Here is a 19,321-nt window from a genome sequence, read left to right as displayed (position 1 = left end):
TTTCCTACCGCTAATATTAGAGACTGATCGACTAACAATCATTGTCAGCCTCTGGTTTATAAGGCATTAAATAGCCAATCCAGATCCATGGAACTTCAATCCCTTTGCACATTAAGTTTCCCACACAGTATATGAGCAGTCCAATGAAATAACCTTTAGATCCAGACCCATGTTTTCTATTAGTATGACCCACGATTTACAATAGCCTCCATATATTCTTCTGGTCAGCAAATATCAGATTAACAATTTAGTATAATGTTTGACATGTGTGTGTATAAAGCACCATCAATTCATTAGTTATTTTAATTACTTTCTTTTGAAAGAAAATTCTCAAACAAGCAGTTACAATGAAAAACACTTATATTTAACACTATGGGGAAGCATAAAAAATAAAATGCAGACAAGGACCACTGTCTTTTTGTTTATTGCACAAATTGTACATATTTTTTTTCAAAACCCAACTGGCAGAATGCAAGATTAGGCAGTGATGGGAAGAAACTTGTTCATGAGCCTAAATATGAATACAAGAACAAAACAAATACAGCCAGCAGGATCATCTGAATATGACTTTGTTTTATATACCAACAGCTTAAGATCTAAAAAAGATACATTGGTTCCTAAACAACAAAGGGAACCAAAACTATTTGGAAAGTCAAACTGTCTGCTCCAACTGCCCAATACAGACGACAGTCGTGCTGTAAAGGAAAAATAAAAATGTTTCATGTTCCTCTTTCGATTTTCAAAATTACTTTGCTCTCATATAGAATATAAATCTCTGCATTAATACCAATCAAATTTTTTTGACATCTTGTGTTTTTTTTTTATTATTCTGGAAGTCAAACTTTTTTTGTATTATTTTTTACATTTTTATCATATATGTATATATGTACATAGAAATTCAACTATACTAGACTTAGTATAGCAAATGACAAAAGCTGGACTTTATCGCTCACACAAAAAATGACCTGCAAGCATATTGATCGCCCCCATCCTTCTTTCCTTTCTCTCTAAACTGGCCTCATCCCAACACCTACACTATTGGTGGGTCATCCGCCAATCCCACGCCTCGGTCAACTCGTTATGGAAAAACTACGCTATAGTCAAACCGCCTTAGTTGAACCGGAGAGATGTATTACTCAAGTGCAAACAATATATTTTCCCCCACCCCTTGGCTCATAGGCAGCGACCTAACTACAACCGATGTCTGTCTGCCCCACTGAGGGATCGGATCCAGGATGAAGTGCGGGGATGGGAAGGGAGAGGCAGAGGGAAGAAGTAGGAAGAGAGTGCTGGTGGAAGCAGAGATATCAATTTCTCCTACGGACAAATACGCTAAGTGCTAACCCTTCCGCTCACAAAGACTGGAAAAAAAAAAGAAATCTGACAGTAGAAATACGTGCTTCGAGCTGAAAGATGTACGACTAATCCTTTACGGAATGAATTCCTGGAGCAGAGGGGGGCGTATGCGCACAGGTATTACGATCGCTGACATGTTGCTCCTCCGAGGCCCCCCACTTCCGAGTGCCCAAGTGCACTGTTTGTTTTGTCTGCGTTTCAATCTTCGACATCCCTGATTTCAAAATGCACTCGGTGGTGAGGGGGCTACACAACGTGAGAGCGAGCGAACCACCGTACAGTATGGCAACCGTGCCGTTAATTGTTTGTCTGTTATTCAGGAAGGGGCCGGGGGGGGGGGGGGGGGGGGAAGACATTCTGTGCCTATGCAAAAAGACAATTTTAAAGCAAATGGAGCTAGAAACAGAGTACGTCAATTTACTTTTGATGTTTTTCTTGAACCAAGCTGAGAAATAAGAAGATGCATCACATTATGGTTAGGAGTTCCAAACGACGAGTCCAAGCCCTTCCTTTTTGCCCAAGCCTTATACTGTACATAACCATCATCATCATCAAGGGTAGGTGGGGGTTACCAGGACTTAAAGACAGGGAGGGGGGTAGAGGAGTGCTGGTGATGTCGCAGCCTACCGTTAAGGTGCCTAAATGGAGGTGTTGGTCTGTTCATACATGCACAGTATATCGTTGTTGGTATTTGGCAGGAGTATAAGAAATATGTATGGACATACAACAGGACCTCCCAAGTGTTTTCTTTATAGGGGGTCGAATAGGATTTTTGACGAAAAACAAAACAGGATTTGTTAATTGCATATGCCATCTTTGAAGTCACCCATTTTGTACACCTCTAGCAGGAAAACTAACTCTTTGTGTGTGTGTGTGTGCATAAAGCGTTTGGTAAGTTGTCGTGTGTGCCAGTGTGTTGCTAGTGCTTGCACGTAAGCATAGATTTTCTAAGGGCAAAAAAGTGTGTGTGTGTGTGTGTGTGTGTGTGTGTGTGTGTGTGTGTGTGTGTGTGTGTGTGTGTGTGTGTGTGTGTGTGTGTGTGTGTGTGTGTGTGTGTGTGTGTGTGTGTGTGTGTGTGTGTGTGTGTGTGTGTGTGTGTGATAATGCCTTTGTGGCTCAAGAAGACATGCACTGGACGTGATCTGGGCCTCCGTCTTCTTCGTCGGACGAGTCTGGAGAGCTCCAGGATTCGTCCGTGTCACCATCGGCCCCCTCACGACGAGCCTGGGGGCCGGAGGGGGGGAGAGATAGAGAAGAGAAAGAGAAAGCAAAAGAGATCAGGGGCGTCCGTGATGGACAAGACTTTCAAGCACTCAAAAACAAACAGTTGTATTTGTAAAAAGCCAAATGGTAATTGTTCTCCAAGTACTGTGACATAAGCCTATCCATAAGCCAGTTTTTTTGCCATATTGTGGAACAGTACATACATAACACGATGAGAAAAACACCTGAACATTTCAACACTTTAAAAAGGGGACACATAACATTTGTATGTGTACCTTTGGAGAACGGCCTACAAATTATACACAGCGACTCTTTAGTAAAAAAGGATGGGATGATCTCCTAAACTTTTAAAAACTCATTAGGGATCATCTTCAGTTTCATCATCAGTTTACTAGCACTTAGGCATCATGCTCCACCCAAATAAAGTGACCCACTGCTAGGGTCCCACTCTACATGGCTCGGGGGGGGGGTACGGATACGCTCTAGCGACCATAAAGCGAGCGCTCACCCTCTGGGGCCGGCGGTGCCTCATGTGCCGCATCAGGAACCAGAGCAGCTGGGTGTCGTACTGGTCGCCGTGGCGCACGCTGTCCTGGTCGCGCTCCCGCTTGTTCTTCTTCATCACCTGGATGCCAGCGGGGGGGGGGGGGGTGATATCGTGATCCATGATCCAAATCCGGTATGATAATTACAATAATATTAACGACACTAGCGATAACAATCAAGCTCGGCAAATTTTGAAAGGGGACTTTCAAAATTCAAAAGGCGACTGAATACCTCTTTAAGGCCCTTAAGACCCGTGGGCTGCTCGGCGGTGGGGGTCCACAGCTTGACATCGTGGTCCAGGCCGCTGGTGGCCATGCCTGGCAGGTGGGGGTGGGGCTCCAAACAGTTCACCTGCAAAATGATGAAACCGTTTTAAAGGTCCCATGGCATGCTATTTTATGGATGCTTTAATATAGGTGTTAGTGGGCCCCTAATACAGTACTTGAAGACGTTCAAGAAATTCAGCCTTGGTGCAGAGTTACAGCCACTACGAGCCAGTCCCACAATGAGCTCTCCACAAACGTGCTGTTTTTAGAGGCGGGTCAAGGTGGAGGGTGGGGGTGTGGCCCTGAGCAGCGGTCCGTCTGAGCCCCGCTGCCCGCTGCACGCTGGCCGCCCACCCAGGGCTCCGACAGACAATCCTGGGCAACAATCCTTTTCTCCTCCATGTCGCAGTTCCCAATTCCTTCTCAACCAACCCGACGCAGTCTAGTCTTTTCACCAAATGGGAGCTTTATGCAAGCTTGCGTTATTGTGTTGCGTATGACGTCATACGGGACCGGAAGCCAAATTGAAACATTTCAGCAATCCTTTTTTCAAAGATGGAGTAAGATAGCTACTTCTCGGTTTACACCTAATGCAATTTTTAGCTACTGGGGGACCATAGGGAGGCTAGGGGAACTCAACTTAATGTTAGAAAAACTCATAAAGTGAAAATTTCATGCCATGGGACCTTTAAGGATCATCGTTCAATTTGAGCTGTATTTTAGGCATGATGCAAGGTTCTAACTACCGTGGTAGCTAGGAGGTCTCCCAAGTCCTCACTATCATGTAATGTCACGAAAGGTATTTTCAAATGCAGTATGTATCACACAAAGGCACTAGTTTGATAAGATAATAATTGGACAGTATCTTAAAAATCTCCAGCAAATAGCAAAAGCAGATCAGAAACTAAAAACCTGCAGCATTACACACATAGGAGCAATAGTGGCTTTGGTTGCAGCTTTCGGTATCACATCAGGGGGAACAGATCATCACGCAACACTGATCACAGCAGTTTGACGACTTCATCAACACACACGGTACACGATTTACACTTTTTTTTTGTTTTCTTGTAACACAAACTAAAGTATTGTGGTCAAGTATGCGCTGTGAACACGATCCCACACAACAGCAAAGTCATGAGAAACGCATTTGAAAACAGAATTGTGATGCTGTCGTTTCTGTATTGATACCGTCTCACATCCCCACAAGACTCATCTAGCTTCACATCCCCACTAGGATCCTCTAGCCTCCCATCCCCCCCGTCTCTCACCACTCCTCCAAGGTCCCCCTCTATGAACTGGACGATGCGGGCCGAGTACTTGTCCCACAGGTAGATGTGGCCGCAGTCACTTCCGCTGACCACAAACTCACTGGACGGCCCGTAGAAGTTCACCCCCTTCACTGTGGGAAGATAGTGGGAGAGAAAGGTTTTGAGTGCATGTGTTTGTCTGTGTGAAACGGTAACCACACCCACACCCACACACCCACACACGGTTTTGGTCACGTGACAAGATGCTACTGCTGCTGTGTTGCTCATTTCTCAGTGGAGAGCTTAGCAAGCTTTGCCTTACAAAAAGGATTAAAGATTTTGTTTGATTGCGTCGAGACCAAAAGCCTGTTTTCCGTACTCCCATAGGGGCCTGCAGCGGAAGGCATTACACAGAGTACCACTTCCTTAAAGTATCAAACATCGGCACACCGGTCAACTCAAGTCCACTCTGGGTTTTCCCCGTTCACCTGTCCTCAGCCACATATTATGAGGAACGGACAATGGTCCAGTGGATTTCTAAACTTAAGGTTATATATAGGCCTTTAGTGTTAAGCCAGCTGAACAGCACGAGTGCTTTGGGACTTAACAAAGCAGGGAATCAATGAAGCCTAAATAAATTTTATTAATATATAAGACGCCTCTGGGATAGGCCTGGGCGATATGGCTGAAAGACGATATCACTTCATCATATTGATCGATAACTATTGATAATTTTAATTACCTAAAAAGACTAGGAAGTACCATGCTGGATTTAAACACTTTTAAAACTGTTTAAACAACACTGTTTAAAACTTAATATGGTCCAGCACTTAATATGGACCATTCCACTGTTCTTCATTGATAAATACTCCAATGTCGATACAACAATGAAAAACACTCAAATATTGTAAATAAGTATGGAACCGTGTTTGTATAATAAACCCAGCTGCTAGATTTGGTGGTCCAGTCTCTTATCAATATATATTGAACATGTTTTACATTGATATTGCTCAAAAGTCTATCACGATACAATAATTTATTGCCCAGGCCTACTCTGGGATCGGCCCCTTGCCAGAAGGTGTGGGGTGGTGACGGCTCCGTACCTGTGGCGTTGTTGCGGTGGCCCTTGTACCTCCTGCGGTAGTCGGCTCCGTCACTATGGCTGGAGTCAAACAGGTAGATGTCCTCGTCATTGTAACTGGCCAGCAGTTCTGCAAGGATAATGTTACAACTGACCATGCGCCTTTCACAGTGTCTGCAAGTTTGGTTCATGCAAACTAAAAAATATCTTAAATCATGCGAGTTAATCTCTCCCCTAGGGCAGTGTTTGATAAAAGTTAAACTGAAGAGCCAACATAAATGGTAGTCAGACATCAAACTTAGAGGAGGGAAGAACTAATCAACGGCCATTGTAGAGGAGGGAAGAACTAATCAACGGTCAATAAGCATTGCCGCTTGTGTGAGCAGGTGCGACCCCCCATGATTGAACAGAGAAGCCACCTACAAGTTGTGGACCAAGTTTTTACCTGTGCCATCGTGACTGTACACCAGGCAGGTGATGTTTGTCTTGGACTCGCTGGTCACCAGGTGAGAGGGGCAGAACTTCTTCAGCACGCCGTTGTTGTCGTTCTCGTTGATCTTCCTCTGGTCGTAGATCCTAGATGGAGATATGAAGCATTACATTAAAGAGCTCGACCCTTAAAAAACGCCATAACTTCAATAATGAGCACAGAGTAGAAGAAAAGGCTTTGAGATTGGTTGCTGGATGGTCACCTGATGTACTGATCTCTGCCGCCCACTGCAAACTCGTGGGTTTTGGCAGGGTTGACAAAGATGGTGTACAGCCCCACTTTCTTATCGCCCTCCTTCACAACCACAAGTTTACTGGAACAAAAAAGGAAAGAACCACGCTTGGGTCTCAATTGGTACATTGGGTTTCAGGGAGAAGAAGGCCACAATCAGCTATTGTATGCAACTGTGTGCATAAAACACTATTGGACCATGACCCTTCATAACAGACATACCAGTGAGGGGGATTCAATGCAAGAAGTAAATCTGAGTGGAAAGTCAACCATGGACCATTGCATGTCTACAGGGGTCATAGGTTCAGTATCTGGCCAAAAATGGAGCAGATAAAGAACCGAACATAGAACAGTCGGGAAGGGGATTATGTTCTATTGTGTGTGTGTTTGTACGTGTGTGTGTGCGTGATCATCACTCACTTGGCGGGTCGGTCGAGGCGCAGGTCAATACCAAACACCACCGCATCCTCCCCGGCCGAAAGAAAAGAACAGGGAGAGTCGGGCTCCAGGGCCAACTGCAATGCACGCACACCGTCACAAACACATTATCATCATCAGCACTGGAGATTACAATAGAGAAAGTTAAGTCTCACAGGGCTTAACAGCCATACGTTTAAATGATATTGGATGATTACATTTCCCTGTGACCTCAAATGGCTCAGGATGAGCAACCCGAGAGGAAGAGGCCGAACCTTTGACCAAACGACGCGTAAAAACGAGCTCCAATCCACTCCATGAAATTAAGTGGTAAAAGACTAAATTGAAAATGAGGCCTGTACCTTGTGGGCGGCCCCTTTGTGCTGGGCCACACGCTTGGTGCTCTTGCAGCGCTGGGTGGCGGAGAGCTCAGCTACGCGGATCTGCCCGTCACGCGCGCACATCGCTAAGGTGCTGTCCCCGCTGTGAGGCAGGAACTTGGCCTGAAGGAAGGGACACAAATACATACATTTGTAAACGAGGTGGCTAATCACAATCCGAAGGACAAAAGGTCCACTGGTTTCGATCCGGTGGCACAGGATTGCAGATTTATTTCACTTTACATAGCAGATCAATCACTTAAATACCAGTTTAAACATTTGGTTCAAATTGATTCCATCTGCTTGCAGCTCAATATGTGTATGCATGTAATTTTTTTTTTATTACATTGTTCCCTACTTGGCAGCATGGCCAGCTCTATCCAGATGTATGTTATGGAACATGGAATCGTTCCTATCCAACCCATGGATACCCCCCCCCCCCCCCCCCCCCCCCCACTGACCTGGAAGACATTGCTCTTGTGGCCGCTGTCAAACTCCAGCACTGCGCGGCGGACGGCCCAGTCCCAGATGATGACGCGCAGGTCGTCGCTGCCCGACGCCAGCCGTGTGCCCGACGGGTTGAAGTGCAGCGTGTTGACGCAGCCTGTGTGTCTCTCCAGCCGCCCCTGCAGCTCCAGCCGCTGCACCAGGCCACGGGCGCCGCACACCCGCCTCACAAACTGCTGCGAGTTCCTGCCGATCTCCCTGGAGCGCAGCGAGGGCACCGCCCGCCAGGTGGGGCCCCGCAGGTCACTCACGTCCGACCCCAGCCACACCTCCATGGCCTGCGCGTCCTCCTCGTCTTCCTCCTCATCCTCGTGGTCCTCCTCGTCCTCCTCGTCGTCTTCGTCGGTGGTGGAGGAGCGGTTGGGGACGAGGGACGGTCGGTTCCGCTTCCTGGCCGCCCGCCTGGCGCCGTCCGACGCCCTCGCCCGCTCTCTTCTCGCGCCCTCGCGCTTCCGCCCGCCGTCCTCCGTCAGGGAGAACAGGCCGCTGCCGTCCATGCTGTCCGTGTCTTCCTCCTCGTGTCCTCCCTCTCCCCCAACCCCTGACTCTGCGTCTGAAGGCGCAGAGGGTTCCGAGACTCGAGACCCTTCTCCCGGCTGATTGGGGGCTATGGGAATAGGGAGTTAGGTTAAATAAACCTATAGATTATAAAAAGAACAAAATAAAAAAAAAGGGTTGTCAAAAATAGTTTCATTAGACAGCAGAAACTAGTAGGCGGGCTGGGTATGAACTAATGGCAAAACACGGGTAGCTGAGTAAAAACAACAATATTTTCTGAATCATATTTTTCTTTTAAAAAGACTGTCAGGAACTATAAGAATATCTGACTACCAGTATGTTCATCTCCTTTGCTCCCAGAGGCATTTCCTTCGTCAAGTGTATCCTGTCCTGTTTCTTCAGAGATATCACTCTCAGAGACACCTGACACAAAACACACATTATCATTTAAAAAGGTAAAAGGTTTTTTGAATTAAACATTATATATTGCGAAAAGTTATATGGAACACCGTCGTGATCACTTACCGTTAGTAGCGCTGGATTTCCCGTCCGACTCTGCCATGTCGTCCCGTTTGGCCTCCGGCTATCCACTGGACAGCCTTTAATGACACATAAAACACCGCCATATCTACTGATAAGGACCCATTTTAACTCGACAGGTGCTACAGGAACAACTAATTCACTCGCATGATTGAGTGGACATTATTGGATGAACGCTGATGAATCATTGTCTGGTAGTCAGCGAACAGGTTAAAGCACTGCAGCAGGTAGCGCGGTGGAAGCCAGCTATTTAACTGGCCCATAACAAACACTGATTATTCAGCCAACGCCAACCATTGGAAACCGAAACATAAGAAAATCACCTCGGTCACCAGCTATGTCACACAGGCCATGTTGATGCCTTCTTTCACTTTATGTTGTACATTATACTATCCGCAAAAACAGATCCGCTTCGATTAATCCAACTCACAATACACATGCACACGTTTTTCAATGTATATTAAGATGTATCGACTCTTGCATATCACTGTCCGGACTGGTGTCTAGCGAAGTGGGAACTATTTTTAAAACGAGACATGGGCTCAGCACTGGAAACGTTAGTCGAGGCTAGCGTGGCTAACGTTGACGTTACCTCGAAGGCCCCACGAAGCGTACACTTGTTAGGCTCGTCCTGAATCTGATCTGCTGTCGTCGGTCCTCACTGGTTTTACCTGGCAGTCGAGCTATGTGTGATAAAATTACGATCTCAAAGGAAACGCACACCACATGGATGTGTACGTGAGTGAGGGCTGAGGAGCAAGGTACCTGCGCTGGCACAAGGTTGACCGCTCTGTTTATGTTTTGACTGCAGATTCTATTGCATGATTCTGTTTCCGGCGTGCGTGTTTGTTTTCTGTCGCGACCGGATGTCTCCGCAGCTCTTTAAAGTTGAATCAATCAACAATGTTTCGTTTTTTATTATGAACCTCTTCTGCTATAAGTTAGATTTCATGATTTGATTTTCGGTGTTATACACGCTTTATTGTGGCTATTTTACAATCTAATCTCAATCGGACCTACCATAGACTACGATGCATTTTTTTTTTTAAAGGTCATTAGTCATCTCATATAAAAGGGTTAGAACAGCTCAGTGGAAATTTATTTTTAATATTATTTTTTTCAAAACGGATCGTTTTAACAAATGGTTGATTATTGGAATTAGTTAATTATATTTTATTCATATGTCAATGTGGCCTAATACACGTCGAATCACCAATATCGATGTCATTCGTTTTTGCTTAGTGGAAATGGCAACTCACAACAAGTTCAAGTGTTCACTACATTAGCCTATGGCTATTTGTGCCATCAATTAGGTCAGCATTTAGCGGTGTTATTCAACACTTTATATAGGCCCAGGACGGTTTATGACGATAATCGGTTTCCAGGGAAACATCTGGCTCTCTCACCATGGGGATCCCATTGTTTCCTTCCTCTGTTTTTGTCATAGCATACACTTATTTAATGACATGGTCTCATAGATACCCCACTGTTTCTATGCTCAACCAACCCCTTGATTATCTCGTAAATCTGATGTATTAGGCATAGGCTAACTATTCTAATGAAAATCAGAACCTTAGGCTTTTACTGTTCAGTTCACAAGTGGCTGAAAGTAATAATCCCGTGTTCCTTTGCAAGTTAAATTAAACACAACACGATAATTCAGGGCAGACATTTACATTGGAACTCTCTTCCAACACGTTCGATGTGTTATTGAATCCATGCTCTGTCTGTTCCCCACTGTCTGGACCGAATTACTCACATGGAAACGCCAGTGAAAGGAAGGAAGAGGAAGTTGCTGCGAGAGGAGGTTCGCACACTGAGCTGCAGCCAACCCAGTGAAGAGCTGCAGCCAACCCAGTGAACAGCGGCGGTCAACTCGAGCAGCAGTTCGTCATCCACCGGTTCACAACTTCACACGCGCTCGGCGATGCCCACGCGCCCTAAACGACTTGTCCGCGCGCCTTACGAGAACCTTCTGTTGAAGAAGCATACAATGAAGAAGCACTAAATGTGACTTACAGATTTAAAGTAGAGACGCTTTAGTTTTATTTTTTTATTTTTTAAGTTGGCTAGACTATGGTTGTTTAGCTTGTGGCCGCACAACATGGAGTATTGGAGGCAATGCGCGCTCTGGCTTATCAGTTGCAAAGTGCTCCCGGTGAACCATCGAGTGACGGCGGAGACCGCTCAGGTCTTCGACCTGGCCCAGACCCTGCGGGACGGGGTCTTGCTCTGCCAACTTCTGAACAACCTGAAACCGCAAACTATCAACCTGAAGGAGATCAACCTCAGACCGCAAATGTCACAGGTAGGTAATAGGGGTGTTGTTTCCTCTTCTGATGCTTAACGGCAACGCACACTTATCGAATCCCCCTGTTTCATTAAGTCACATGCTATAAAAAAACAACAACGCTGAGTTCAGTTCACTTCAGAAGGATCAATGATGCTCAGAAAAATAAATTAATAGAAAGGTCAATAGGATTAGGGGTTCGGGATAAGAAAGAGATTATACGTTTTTCTGATAGTCCACGTTTTATTTCTCCTAGCCTACAATATTGTGGCATAGTAGACCACATGCAAGTATGCGCTTCCCTTGTCGACCTCAAAAAATAAACATTCACATTTTAAGACTGAAGGAATAGAGGCTAGGTCAGGAAAACAAAAGCAGCCTACAACAAAAATCTTGGTTGGGTGGGGTTGGGTTCATTTTTATGTCATGCATCATACAGTGGCAATGACCAGAGTAAAGGGACTGCTTTCCTGAACTAACCCCTGAGGGAATGGTCCAAGGGAAGACCAGAATTCCTATCTTGGCCACAGGAGAGACTGATATTATCTGGACTTTGATCCACCCATTAGTTGGACAAACTAATGCTATTTGGTCAGCAACTTGTAGTTGATGTGTAGCTATGCCTATATAACTAACTTGAACACATTTAGCTCAATCACTAGCCTGTTGTTTTACACACAAACTAGTATTTCAAATTGTGGATAGGTTTAATGACAAATAAACATAGGATCAAATCACTGAAGTAGCCTATGTATTGAAATTGTGCTTTGTGAAAACTTAGAAAGAAATCGGATTCATATAGGCCTACATACATATGTGCAGTGAAAAAAACCCTCACATGTAGATGTATATTTATTTCACATTTGGAAGTTATAAGTGTCAGGTTTTTTTAGTTTTAGGTTGGAAATACATTTATTATTTTATATATTAAGGCCATCCGTTACTATTCTCAGAGTGCTTTGCTCTACATGATGTCAGCCTCAGTACATCTGTCTGCTGAAGAGGGGGGAAACCCATCACTCTGGAGAACAATAAGTGACCGGGGCCTGCAGCTGTAGGCCATCTCGGTAGCTGGGAACCTCATGTGTGTCAGTGGGTCTGGAGACTTTTAAAAGGCCCTTTGCATTGTCTCCCTCTGAGGCCTCTGAGATCTTTCAAATGGAAATGCAAGCATAAGGATAATGGGCCAGGGAGCAGGGTATATTATAGTGCTGTGTGGTGCAGTGTACTGTGGATAAGTCTCTCTCTCTCTCTCTCTCTCCTCTCTCTCCTCTCTCTCTCTCTCTCTCTCTCTCTCTCTCTCTCTCTCTCTCTCTCTCTCTCTCTCTCTCTCTCTCTCTCTCTCTCTCTCTCTCAAACACACTATATTTATTCCTGGATGTACCTCTGATCCATCAGTGTGAGTACAGCAGGGCACAGAGCTCATGTCAAAATATGGTCTTGTGAATAAATAGGGGGAAATAAAGTAAGAAAATACAAAGTACTCAAATTAATCACAAGGCTTATTGTTATAACATGAGGTGTTTTGCTGTTGTTTCTCAATTTAACTCAATTTAACTAGAGTTTACTTCTTTCATCAGCTTCAGATGGATTCAATTTTTACAAACATAGAAAAAACAGTATAAATCATAATGAGAAACACAAACGCATTCAGCAAGCATCCAGACCCATTGCAATGTAGAAGCTAGTATACAAACCGACCAATAGAGGCATTGCTCCTTTAATAGATCATGGTTAACCCACACATTGACAACCCCATATTAAGTCTGATTTAAGATGCTAACAATCAAGCCTGCTATACATTATGAATTAAACTAATTATCCTTTCCTTCCTTAAACTATTTTAATTGGTGTTTTTCCTGAATATAATCATCAGTTCCTGAAACTGTTTCAAATCATTTTTTGTAAATGGACTTAGTTAGAATAGAGGATACACATTATGTATATACAAAGACAGAAATGGCAAACAAGACACATATACATACAAAATGTTGATAGGGTTAAAAAAAATGGACATATACCCCACCCCCTTCCTGTAAAAACAACGTTTGTTTCCCAACGTAAACAAAAAACGTGGTCTTCATGTTAAAACAGAGAATAAGTACTGCTAGTGATACAGATTAATATTGGGTAGTCAAAGGAGCAAGATTAAAGGGAACATAATAAAACAATCATAACCAACAACCAGCTGGAGGTTCCCCCTGGAACTGCATGTTCTCTTTATAAGTGGTCAATGTGGAGCTGCTATATTTTAAATAATCAAACCTTAGTGCCTCACACTGTGTGCTTTTTAGAATTTACTATAATAAAGAACATCTCTGGTACCACCTGGTACGGCAAATTTCTCTCTATGGTCAAAGAGTGGTTGCAATTTTTTAAATGCATGACACATGCCAAGGCTGGAATCAACAGTCAGAACAACAGACTTTATGACCTGGGGTGTTAATTAAATTGTTTCGACATTCGTTGCCATCGTATACACATCACATTAAATCTGTTGATACACTCTTTTGTCGGGTAAATTATTCATGACGTCAAATAATAAAATAAATATTATTTGATGAAGAGTTGATGGTAGAGGGATGTTAAAAATAAGTATTTTATCAGTAACCTAAGTATTACTTTTCCAAGTAGTTCTCAAGATGCATCTTGCTGAAGGATACTTACAGGTAGGCTGCAGACATTGGGACTTGAACCCTCCACCTTTCGACCTGGGAGTCAAACACCCTAGCCACCATTGCCAATAAACCATGCTGATGGATCTCACATATTATGCTCAACCAATATCATATTTCCCAAGCTTTCTTACTGTAGTAACTACTCCAAAATTCGGAAACAATCGCCATCTTCATCCATTGCTGTCGTCATCATTATCATTGTCATCATCATCATCATCCATTTCCTCACAGATGGAACAAGAGCCCAAGGGGTTGTCAGAGTAATTGCAGGCGTCTCCTCGATGTGCCGCTATGATAAAGCTTAGATACATCCTCAGGAATCCTGCTACAGCTCATTTATGTTTTTCCCCTTCTCCTCTCTCTTCTTCACTTCCATTTTGACACATTAAGAAGCATTTCAAATAACGTTTTTGTGAAGTTCAAATTATACTATGACCCTTCCTATCTCCATGAACAAAGGGTAATTTTACTCAAAGTCTTTATCGATAGGTTCCCTAATACACACGTTTATGGGTCATTTTAACATGGACAAGGTGGCATCCTAGATGTAGAATGTGGTGGTGGCTCAACTGGCCCTTTGCGTGTGACAGGAAACAAAAACATGAGAAATTACTGTATACCGTTAACATTTCAGAGCTCTGTTAAAAATCACCAAAACGATGACAATTCATGCTCAAGAGCAGTCCATACCCTGAGAACAGAAATCCCATGCTGTTCCTTTAATCTTTAATAATTCTAACTAACATGTGAAGCTGAACAGCTTTGCCCCAAAGCAAAGAATCCTGAGAACTAAAACACTAATCTTTGATCAGCTTGTTACATTCACCAGAGCGGTTGCTTCAAAATAAACAGACAGGAAATCAAATGAGATACTGCTGCAGTCTAGCCATTATCTTGTATATACTTGCCGTTGGAGAATATTGATGCATTTTACTTGACAGGTTGATATTACTCATAATCGTTATTTGTATTTTTTTACTCGGAATTTGTAGATATTCTGGTTTACATGAAAATAAAATTTAAGAAATAACCCCACTTTTGTTTTGTCATAACAGACCACATAACAAAAAGTTTACCATCCCCTAATGGGAATATTCATACGCTCTGTTGTCTTTTGTAGTTCATGTGTTTGAAGAACATCCGAACCTTCCTGTCATCGTGCTGTGAGGCATTCGGGATGAAGAAATGTGACCTGTTTGAGGCTTTTGACCTCTTCGACGTGCGGGACTTTGGAAAGGTGGGCTCCATTTTGGTCTGAAATCACAATTAATAGCTACATTCACACATTGGAGGAATCGATGTATTCGTCATTTGTTTTTCATGGCCGCATATTTATAGAATGTATCATATGTGGCATTGCTAAAGCCGGTAGCTCAGAAATTTTCGTCCTAATTAGCAGTAGAAAAAACTGTTTTGAAGGCTTATCAGTATGTTTCCTATCACTAACGCTACATCTACACATATGTATACCAATATACCAATAACTAACAATTGTAAATATCTGCATGATATTTGGACATTTAATTTGTGTCTGCTTGAGGTTGTGTCTTTTTGTCTCTTTCTCAGTGGTTAATTTCAATGCATCTGAAAAGTCAGTCTGCGACTGTTAAATGTGAAAACTCTGTTTTCACAATTAATAGTCTTATGTATTTTAAAATCCAGTCCAAAATGTTCAAAATTGAGTAACACCTGTGTGTTTGTGTGTGTGAGTATGAGTGTGAGTTTGTGTGTGTGAGTGTGTCTGTTCTGCCTGAAAGCGTGTGTAACACCACAGTGTGTGGAAGTGTGGAACACCACAGTGTTTGTTTGCCAGTGGTTTTGCCTTGTGTTGTAATGCAAACTTTTAAAGGACTGGTAACATGCATGTTTTCTTTCATGTTTGCTGTCCATGGTTAGCAGGTCAGTACAGTACAGTAGATCTCTGCTGTGGCTTACTACTGGCTGGATTCTCCCTGGCTGTTCACAGAGCCTGATTTGGCTTAGCTACTGCTGCCAACAAGCACACTGAATGACTGGCCTGAATGCCATATTTCCTTAGCTAACTGAATTCCCTGAACTACTTTTTCCCTACCAGATTAAGAGCTTGTTTGGGGCACGTATGTGCTAACTCTGGAAATAAGCTACAGTAGTTATTTGACAGCAATTCAAGACATATATTTTAAATTTTAACTTGATCTTTTTGGATATATTTGGAAAATATACAATATGTGTTATTCATCTCTTCTATCTAATGAGTCATTTTTCTGCCAATCATCATCAAGGAGTATATATGAATTCATTTTAAATAGAAAGTATCTCTTGGTGGCCAAAAGTACAACTTTCACACCTGTTTTAAACAACCCAAACCTAGTAAATAGTCATCCAAATTCAAACCATGCAGGCCAGACCAGAAAGGTCTTCCCCTCGGTTTATAGACAAAACAACCACAACAGCACTCTGGTCTGGTTTATGGTTCCCCCGACCTCCACTCTCCCACAGCCGCCATCTTTCTGTTCATTGTGCATCCTAAAGAAGCTTGCAGCTAAGCCTGCCTGCTGATAATCCCAACAGAGAAGCTGGGTGGCTGTAAGTAAGTAAAGAGGGTCTACTGTTACTGTGTAATCTCTGCCATGGCCCCATGAGGAGTCCACCATTAAACATTCCAACTCTGAGAGGGAGAACATGTCACAACCATGATTACTACTTGTTAACATACTGTGCTGCGGCAGGTTCAGCTTGGTGTATTTCAACATGGACGCCGTCCAGGGGGTGGTGTTTTGTGTAGCCTTAAAAAAATAAAAATAAAAGCCCAATCTCTGGTCCGGAAACACAAGAGACCATGTCAAATCTCAGCCTAGTCTAATCTTGTGAAGTTGGGTTGTGCCAAGTTGGGGGCTGTATACACACGGTGGTAATCCACTGCACATCTAGTGACAGCATCTCGACTCTAGATTGCTGCTAGGTTGCCATAGGTCTCCACCACAAGGCCCTCACCAAACTGTAAGAGGAATATAGTGAGAAGTGACACAATGTTTACAAGTCCCTCAGGTTTCTCAGGGTTGTAGCTCTGGGCTGAGCTTGTGGGTGTTCTTATTCCTCACCCCTCGCTTGCATGAATTGTCAACAAAAAAAGTGTGATAACAGGTTTCAGTGCTCTGTGGTTAACTTTTTTTTGCTAGGCTTTCAAATGACAAACATAAAGTAGTACAGAATATGACCATTGTAACATAATGGTCATAAACTAATAAAATAATTTATAACCATAAGAAACACTAGTGTGGGGAAGCTTCCACCTTCCTCATTCAGACATAAAGATGAAACATATGTATTTATTAAAAGTTGATATTCTCACCACATGAGTGTTGTATTGCTTTTACATTGCAAGCACTAATGTCAAGCGGCCAAGCACAACCACTGCCTTCAGCGAGACAGGAAGCTAGTGACGATTAGGGGAACACAGAGATGCTGTCACGCATCAAGCTAACAAAAAAAGCCAAACCTTGTCTGGCCAAGCTACCCTTGCACCCTTGCACTTCTCTTCATCGCCCCTCTTTCTAATCCATGCTGCAGCTCTTTACTTGCTTATAGTCCCCATTGACACATTCTCTCTGTGTCACTAAATCAGGCATGTGATGCTGTGGTGTGTTTATGTGTGGGAAGGCAATGTGCCACTACCACACACACACACTAACACACACATTGGATGAAAGCAATTATAATAATAATTTTATAGCCATTCCATAAAGTCTGTCCAACAATTCTGTTTGCAAAAATAGTATATGATCTATGGGGGGGTGGAGCTTGGTTAAACCACAGAATGGAATGGAATAGCTGTGTAAGAGACTACAGCATCATGTCTGTCTTATCTTTTCCTTTTTCTTATTGTGGACAAAAAAAAAACATATATGAATTCAAGGCCTAGAGACTAGGCACTCTGTACCTTTGGTGAGCAGAATCTGTGTGTTCTCTGTGTTAAGTGATTTGAATGATAGAATATAGAATATAGTCCTTTAGACTTACACTGTACGCCATTGTATTTGGTGTTGACACATGGTCGGAAGTATTTTGTGAACCATATAGGCCGAGATAACTTAATTGGTATTTTGGCTCCTGTCAGCATTGTCTGGGTTTGTAATCTATTTGACACCTAGGGCCATAAGGACCCCTTTATGTGACAAACCAAACACATCAAACCATAACACATAACACCTTCCTCCATACCTTCCTCAGGTGATGGACTCCCTCTCCAAGATCTCCTACACAACAATCGCACAGCAAGGTGGATTTAAGTAAGTCTCTTCTACATGGTATATAAATCCATCATTGTATGTGCACCTGAGCACCAGGAGCAGACAGTATACCAGTGTTGTAGTATCAGACTTGAGCACTGATGACTCAGACTAGAACACTAATCACTCAGACTTGGAACTGGACTCATACCCTGACTGCACGTGGACTCTGAATTTATTACTTTGAAATGCAACATGTGGTTTGATTGGCGTTCAGCTGGGCTTGTGTTTATATGTCAGTATGTCCAAAGACTTAAACACCATTCAAAGTTGTGACAGCGGTGGCATTTTTGCCTATGTAGACATTTATTTGCATTACATTTCTGATGACAATCTTGGTGACCTGTACTCAAGATTTTGTGACTCACTTTCCCCTAGTTAACAATGTGGTTGCACTGCGGTAGCACCATCTCCATGGAAACCTCGATTTTGTGCCTAGTTCACTTATGCCGCACACCTTTACCAGGAAATTATTTTTTCATTATTGATACATTCATTTTGTGCACCTGCACACAAAATGTTATTTCCTACAACTTTATTCACAATATAACCAAATGAGTAACCTTTATTTATTTCAAAATTACCTCTGCCCGACAGTTCAGTGTTTGCTTTAGTCTTGGTTTTGAACAGTCAGATTCATCTTGGTTTCATCTTGGGTTTAGTTGATTGACACCAAAAATCGACGAACCATAAGCCTTCAGACAAATCTGTCCTGCCTTCATGTGTACTACTATACTGGGTCTAGTGAGGAGGAGGGACCCTGACATCAGAATGTACTGTGTTCTCCAGACCCTTCCCTACAGAGGTGAGCCTCAACGAGGAGGACATCTACAACAACTTGGAGGACCTGCTTGAGTATGTTCATGAGTTAATTTCAGCTGAAAGCCAATGTACTTGTACATGTATGTATGTGTGTATGTATGTACATACATATGTATGTATGTATGTAGGTACATATGTATCGATGGATGTATTTATTTATGTTTAAGTTTTTCATAGTTATTGTGCAGTTATAGACAATTATATAGATATAGAATCAATTATACATGATTACATGGTGGTTGATTTAAACATTCATTGATTTGAAATAAATACCTGATTTATTTCAGGATGTTTTTGCGAATTCTAATGTTTTTTTGCATTTGTTTGTGTGTGTGCGGCAGTGAGAACGCCCCTGAGGATGAGGAAGAGCAGTATGCAGCGGTTTACAGGCTAGAGGAAGACTACGATGGCGAAGACATCTACGAAGATCTCATGAGGACTGAACAGCAAGCACCCATGGTACCACACACACACACACAC

General features: G+C 43.0%; 2 protein-coding genes across 3 annotated transcripts in view; one reads left to right on the top strand and one right to left on the bottom strand.

Annotated features, from left to right (window-relative positions):
* Nucleotides 1-415: 415 nt before the first annotated feature.
* dcaf8 (DDB1 and CUL4 associated factor 8) lies at nt 416-9,595 on the bottom strand. Of its 2 annotated transcripts, none has more exons than XM_084481165.1 (13): nt 9,376-9,595; nt 8,769-8,842; nt 8,577-8,666; nt 7,700-8,352; nt 7,221-7,361; nt 6,862-6,956; nt 6,413-6,523; nt 6,166-6,296; nt 5,743-5,850; nt 4,661-4,791; nt 3,358-3,477; nt 3,089-3,205; nt 416-2,580 (listed from the first exon to the last, which is right to left on the bottom strand). In XM_084481165.1, the coding sequence occupies exons 2-13, from the start codon at nt 8,803-8,805 to the stop codon at nt 2,473-2,475; spliced, it is 1,842 nt and encodes a 613-aa protein (XP_084337291.1). In that variant the 5' UTR covers nt 8,806-8,842; nt 9,376-9,595; the 3' UTR covers nt 416-2,472. The 2 variants fall into 2 exon arrangements, with proteins under 2 accessions (XP_084337291.1, XP_084337292.1); XM_084481166.1 differs by having other exon boundaries at nt 9,549-9,586.
* A 1,138-nt stretch (nt 9,596-10,733) lies between these two features.
* The window catches only part of LOC311361416 (guanine nucleotide exchange factor VAV3-like), a 50,862-nt gene continuing 42,274 nt past the window's right edge, over nt 10,734-19,321 (top strand). The window contains exons 1-5 of the mRNA XM_084481583.1: nt 10,734-11,091; nt 14,872-14,988; nt 17,961-18,019; nt 18,809-18,874; nt 19,183-19,300. Coding sequence (XP_084337709.1) covers nt 10,888-11,091; nt 14,872-14,988; nt 17,961-18,019; nt 18,809-18,874; nt 19,183-19,300 — 564 coding nt within the window. The 5' untranslated portion in view covers nt 10,734-10,887. The remainder of the gene's footprint in view (nt 11,092-14,871; nt 14,989-17,960; nt 18,020-18,808; nt 18,875-19,182; nt 19,301-19,321) is intronic.

This window comes from Micromesistius poutassou, assembly GCF_964030765.1.
Source record: "Micromesistius poutassou genome assembly, chromosome: 16".
Lineage (NCBI taxonomy): Eukaryota > Metazoa > Chordata > Actinopteri > Gadiformes > Gadidae > Micromesistius > Micromesistius poutassou.
This window is presented reverse-complemented; position numbering and strand designations above follow the sequence as displayed.

Excerpts from the sequence above, each read along its gene's own strand:
- dcaf8 (XM_084481165.1), bottom strand. The coding sequence starts at position 8,805 with ATGGCAGAGTCGGACGGGAAATCCAGCGCTACTAACG. Across the intron at positions 8,667-8,768 it reads GAAATCCAGCGCTACTAACG|GTGTCTCTGAGAGTGATATC; the intron begins GTAAGTGATCAC and ends GTTTTGTGTCAG. Across the intron at positions 6,297-6,412 it reads GGCAGAGATCAGTACATCAG|GATCTACGACCAGAGGAAGA; the intron begins GTGACCATCCAG and ends ATCTCCATCTAG.